The sequence below is a fragment of the Cariama cristata genome, unplaced genomic scaffold, assembly GCF_000690535.1.
Source record: "Cariama cristata isolate BGI_N322 unplaced genomic scaffold, ASM69053v1 scaffold19351, whole genome shotgun sequence".
Lineage (NCBI taxonomy): Eukaryota > Metazoa > Chordata > Aves > Cariamiformes > Cariamidae > Cariama > Cariama cristata.
Genome location: NW_009600056.1, coordinates 3,147 through 9,509, shown reverse-complemented (window position 1 = coordinate 9,509; position 6,363 = coordinate 3,147). Strand labels below are relative to the sequence as shown.

At 45.7% G+C, this 6,363-nt stretch overlaps 1 protein-coding gene across 1 annotated transcript in view; it reads right to left on the bottom strand.

Moving 5' to 3' along the window:
• Positions 1 to 288: 288 nt before the first annotated feature.
• The window catches only part of GCM1 (glial cells missing homolog 1 (Drosophila)), an 8,676-nt gene continuing 2,601 nt past the window's right edge, over positions 289 to 6,363 (bottom strand). The window contains exons 3-6 of the mRNA XM_009709914.1: positions 5,625 to 5,737; positions 4,493 to 4,621; positions 711 to 909; positions 289 to 623 (exon numbers count right to left, since the gene is read on the bottom strand). Coding sequence (XP_009708216.1) covers positions 289 to 623; positions 711 to 909; positions 4,493 to 4,621; positions 5,625 to 5,737 — 776 coding nt within the window. The remainder of the gene's footprint in view (positions 624 to 710; positions 910 to 4,492; positions 4,622 to 5,624; positions 5,738 to 6,363) is intronic.

Below are 6,363 nucleotides of genomic sequence, written 5' to 3'. Positions count from 1 at the left end.
ATATCAAGGGGGATTGAATGCTACCAAGCCAGCATGGCAGCAAGGCAGTCTGTAAGAAGAGCTGACACCTTTTATTAGATCAATGAAATAGTGGGGGAAAACATAACAGTTAAAAAAAAAAAAGAACAAAGACAAGTCTTTGGGCATGAAAGCCCCTCCTGAGGCCTGCAAGAGGAGCTGAAGGGGGAACGGGCGTGGCAGCACTTTCACATCCGCATTGCGACAGGGATGGAGAATTGGGCCCGTTGCCAGAGGAGGGTGGCGAGGAGACAGGACAGTTAAACCCAGTCACCGTAATGGGTACAGGTTAATAAACGTGTCGTCGTTGCAGTAGTTGAGAACCATACGGTGCCCTCCCTCGCCCTGGTCTCCTTTGCTTCCCCTCGCAGGTGCCGAGAGCTGGCGGTGGTGTTGTGCCCCGCTCGACGTGGGGCAGGGGCCTCCCTGAGGCGCAGGGTAGGGCGGCGGAGGGAGGCAGCTGCCCCTGTAAACCTGCGGGGATTTCCCCTCACAGGATTCCTCCCCCAAAGGGCCAGCGTCAGGCCTGAAGGGGTCATGGCCACCCTTTGTGACGGGCAGGCCATGGTGGGTGCCAGGGTGGGCGCAGTGCTGAGGGGAAGGGGCTGCGCAGGGCGGGTCAGCCACGGGGATGGCAGGGCCGCTGGAAGGCCTCCCGGTGCTGGGGATCCTCCCGAGGGCCGGGATCCTGCTCCAGGCCGGTGCCTCTCCGGAGCCCCCATCCTCCCCAGCTGCCCTTGGGTGTGACGGCTGCCCAGAGCAGCTGCCCGGTGTCGGCTCCCGGGATCTTTTGTTTAAATGTCCTCCAAAATGAGCAGGTAGCATGTAAGCGTCTGGCTTGGAAAGAAGCAAAGGCAAAACCTCCCGCGTTGGCATTGCATCTGTCAGAGACTTGGGAAAGCAAGGCAGAGTTTAGTAAAACAAGGTGTAGTCTAGCAGCATGAACTAAAACTCGACCTGTATGAAATCCTCACAAATGCATTCAATTAGTACAGGTAATGAAGCAGACGCCGTCGCAGAGCCTCCTGGTAGGGTAGTGCCAGTGGGCTTTAGTGGCAAACAAAACAGGGCTCCCAGACCACAGGTCTGGGTTTGTTTCACCAGTTTTTGCCCAAAGCCTGTTTTACACTGAAAGAATTCTTAGACTTCGCATTCATAGCCCTTGGGGTCTGCTGCCAGCATATACTGAAGAAGCACCTGAAAATAAAATTATGCTAATACATTTGACACCACAGAAGTTGTTGTTTGGGTTTTTTTTTTTAATGCGATTTGGAAAAGCTAAGTATGTTTTTTTTTTTTTAAAACTGCTTGTTTTGAAGTGATCTTTTCACTACATAATATTATGTTTCAGATTTTCAAGACTCTACTTCTATTTCTAACTGATAAATTTTCCTATCTTTACTTTTTTTTTAACCTCACACAGAAATTTCATTCAGGGAAGGAGCAGCACACAAGAATTGTTCTTCTGAGTCTTTTGCTCTGGATCTTTCACAACTTCTTTATTTGCCCTAATTATTGGTTCATAATTTTGCAGACTTTAATTCCTTTCAGAACACTCGTTCTGTGCTATCATTTCTGATGAGTTCTTACAGGTCTCTCTTCTTTGTAATTCTGCTTTTGCGTCCATTTAATTATAGTGATTTGCTGTTCTCCGCTCACCACGAGAAGAATTTCCAACAACCTGATGCAGGACCCAGCCCACATTCAGCTAAAGACCTACTGACTCCATAGAGAAAACCTCCGATGTATCACTTGCTCTATTTTGGGCTCATACATTTTGCTAAAATTCTCCTCCCTGGTCTCTCGTGAGCGCATTAAAATTGAATCTTTCAAGAAGCCTTTTTGCAGATTCAGTGACACAAGTTCTGCGTGTCAAATTGGATTCCTGAGTTAGTTGTGTCGCAGCCGGCCTTGGCAGAACATGAGTATGATGGGTTATTCCCGAGAAAAACCTGCTGGAAAGCCATGACCTGGAAAGCCAGCTGAGGGTAAAAGGTATCACTCTGCACAGAGTCACAGCAGCTGAAGAGCAGGGTCTACACTTAGATATTTATGACATCTTTGGTCTGTTCCTACTCCCACACAATTGGAAGTGAAAACATCAGGAAGATGTTGTAGAAAGGGAAAGACAAAGACATGTCTAGAGGGAACTTGACCTCAGTAAGACCAGTGGGCTCAGGTATAAAAGAAAAAAAGCCACGTGGCTCAGTAACATTTTCTAGATGAGGACTATTTTAGTGTTCATGGGGACAGAATTAAGCCAGTGATATGAAAATCATTGTTTCTGTATTTGTTAGAGATTTACACAGCGGATCAGCTGCTTTTTCTTTTGCTCGTGTTCACGGGCACTTGTGTCAAGAGGCCATCACCAGTCTGTCCTGTACCCTGTCCCATCCCAAGTCAGTGTGTTTCCATGAAAGTCACTCTTGAGCTCTGGTTTTTAGCGTCCTCCCGAGTATTTCCCGTAGAAATAGCTGCATCTCCTAAATTCATATTCCATCCAAATGGGTTTAACTTCCCCTGTTCACTTGTTTGATCTATTTCTTGGGCTCCTGAATCCTCCTCCTTCCCCATGTCATCCATTTAAGAAGCTTGTCCCCATCCAGCCCAATTATCCCTTGTGTCTGTAGCCGAAGGGGCACTGATTACTATCCTGAACACCAGGCTGGTGAGGAAGCAACACCTCTAGCACATCAAAAGACAAACTACATGTGAAGACGGGTGGTGTGCAGCCACATGTAACTTAACCTTTGCAAGGAAGGTCACTGGAGACAGCCTCACTGCTCTACCCGATTCCCACTATCAGGCACGCGGCAGTCCATGGGGATACCTGTAGATGCTTTCACAAGTGTTTCCACACCCAGCAGAGCTGATGTTTTAACATCAATGCTTCTGTAAGTCCTTTAAAGCACTCTTCTGCCTTCAGAGCCCTCCTGGGAGACCCAGGGAGCAAGCAGGGTACACCAGGCAGAGGTGATGCACCTTCCCCTTATCAACCCTGGCAAAACCCAGGGGGGGAAAGCAAAGGTGGAGGATGCCTTCACTTTTCTGCAGCACCTCCTCCATGTCAGTGGAGGACCTCGGGACACAGGTCAACATGGAGAAAACATGACCTCTCGCTGTCTCTCTAAGGGTGGGTTGGTGCCTCCTGCACCTGAGGGTGCACTCACAGCCCTTGAGGGTCTGCAGGTGGCCAAATCCTGCTCAGGGGCTGCTGCTCTGCAGGAGCGCATCTCTCCCCTGATGGGCATTAAGTTTGTGAATGAAACGATCCAGGCCGGCTACTGAAGTAACTGCGTTTTCATAAGTAAAGGTTGGGGAACTGGAAGAAGAAGGAGTAAGGATTTCTGGATTTGCCTTGTTAATGGCACATTTGTTTCGTCAAGTTACCATACAGAGTATATAATAGGCATGTCATATAGGTAATGTTATATATTGTATTCTACAGTAAAATAGTATACAGTGTATGTGTGCGTGTATGTGTACACACATACATGAATCTTCCTCCTAAGTTCAGTTATTGCCAAAAGTATTTCTCAATTTTTAAGTTTAATTTTTAAGTGTCCGTTTGTTACGGTTTTCTCACGGGGTGGTGCAATCAATTAAATCCTTCTAATATTCTCCCTCCATGTCAATATTATCAGACTAAATATCTAATTATTCCCAGATTTCTTTGTAAATAATTTAATTTCTGCAGCAGCACAAAGAACTTACAGGAAATTTTTCTAAAGGCAACTCCTGCATTTAAAAAAGGAAAGAGCTGGGGCTCTAAAGCTATGTACGTGCTGCTAAATAAAATGAGGTCAAGGACTGTCATTGGTAACAGGGACCAAAAGGCACGGTCTGGCAGTGCCCACGCTACATCCTGGCTTTGGGCAACCTCTGAACCTGAAGTGAAACGATGCGAGGGCTGTGTTGCAGCCCACCAAGGGCTATTTTTCACAGCACCACCTTGAGATTCTTATTGCCTGTGGCGTGTAGCATGACGGCACGTAGGGGCGTAGGTAGGTTCAAAGCCAGCTGTGGATGGTGAAGGAACCCAAAGCTGATGCAACCTTGTCCAAAATCCTGCCAGGGAATGGTCCCTGGCCTATGCTGTCCTCCTGAGCCATGCCAGGGCATTTTGTCTGTAAGCAGGAGTTAGCACTGGCCAAATCCATGGCAGGGACTGTGTGGATAGTGATGCGACTGAGCCTGCCCTCCAGCCCTGCTTTGTTTACCGGTATAGTTGTTATCCTCTGCTGCCACTGGGCCCAAAGAAGTTCCAGATGTGGGGTGCTGGCGGTGGGTGACAGTGTGGAGCAGGGCAGGATGCTCCGGACAGCCCTGCTCCTTCTTGGCCTGATCACGGGGAGGTGGAATGTGGAGATGTAAAGCCTGCTCCCAGCCAGACCCAAAGCCCAGGTAGCCTCCACTGTGCCTTGAACCACGGACTGTTCACCCCACAATTTCATGGATCAATAATAAGAGTTACCTCAATCTCCTGGATTCTTTTTAATCTTGAAGAAGATGGAGAAAAAGCTATCTGTGCTTTTTGGATTGATCTTCTTGCTTCTGCTTCTAATTTTGTTTCTGGACGTGGATGGTCATGAGCTCCTTTGGACTTCAGAAAAGAATTATGATACGTTAAAGTTAGAAACAACCTTGTTATTAATCTTAAGGGAGCAGAATTTGTAGCACAGGCCAAACCCACACATATGGCCTGATTTAACGCTTTGTATTTAATAAGACTTATGTAATGTGAGCTCAAGTAACAAACATATCTTAGATGAAGTGTGATTGGGTAGAAATTCTCTGAAATCATAAAACCAGTGCACCACATTTATGTGCAGAAGAGACTCCCCACACTGGAGCCCCAGTTGAAGCCACAAGGTCTTTTGCAGCCTGGCTGCAGTGTCCCTGCAGTCATTTCCATTCTTCTCACACACCAGACATGTTTATCAGAACATTAATTTCCACTAGCTTCCACAGAGAATTAATTCTGTTTAACCTGCACATACGTAACAGACTGGAAAACAGGAGACTCTTCAGTGGTTATGATACTAAACTAGGACTACAGCTTCCAGAAACAGTGTCCATTATTTAAACACTTGCATAGGCTGTTTTCCAGACATAAGTTACATATAATGCACAGATGGCATTTTCCATAGACGATCCCTCCGGTACCACCATTTCCTGCTCAAATGTAGGCTCATGCTTATGCATGGTGCCTGGAGAAGAGGTTGAGATGACATGGCATTCCTGACTTTTTGAGGATTTGTTGGTTCCTATGTACCTGAGGCAACGTGCTTCAAAATCAACAGGTTTTCATGGGATCCTAAATGAAAAATATAATATGCTGTAAAATCATAGTAGCGTAGGCTAATTTAGGTTGGAAAGGACCTCTCGAGTTCTAGCTCAACCTCCTGCTCAAGAGGACTAACTTCAGAGTCAGATCAGGTTGCTTAGGACCTTGCCCACTCATTGTGTAAATTTTTCTCCTTACAGTCATTTGACCTTGTCATATTCAATGACCCTTATTTGTTGGAACAAAAAATGCCCTTAATCAATCTTAAAAAATGATCTTTAAAATTAACTTGCATAATGTAAGGTAATTTTATACCAACCTGAAAAAATATGAATTGGCCTTCATGCCTCCAGAAATTGGTAACTGGGTAACCACCGTGGCCTCGGCAGGAAAGGAGCCGCAGGGGCCCATTGCAGTTTGGACAGCATTTCCCTGGAGCAAAGACAGTGGGAAATATTTTCTGTACAACACTGATCAGATGAATCTCATGTGATAACAATGGTTCACTGGTGGCGGACTGCCACTTCTGGTTTGGGGCTCAGAAACTACACCGAGAAAAACTATGCAAAAAACTTTCAAATGTAAGCAAAAATCAATACAAGCAAACTAATCATTGCCTTTATTCTGTTTCATTATTAAATATAAATGGCAAAAATTATTTCTATTATAGCTTCATTATAATTTTATCATTTATTATCATGGTCAGTTTTAGTTGTTTTTCACTTGGCAGTGTCTGGGATGTTGTATGTGTTCTTGCCTGCTTTTTCTAGAGGACATCATTCTGACCTCAGCAAGTGCTTGAGTAACACCTTTCTTTAGCCAAAATGTTCAGCAGATCCAGAAATCGGTATGTGCTAGCTCTCCTGAGCAATCAACAATTGTTTGGAATGCTCTCGTTAAAAATGTGCGTGCAGCTCATGTTCTCTATTTGCATTGTCTTGCTCCGGTGACATGACTATGGGGCCTGTTTTCCAGTCATCATAGTTTATGAGCAACTTCTTTCCTGCAAGACTTGAGTTACTCTCGGGTCCACGCAATAATGAAGCCAACACTCAGGT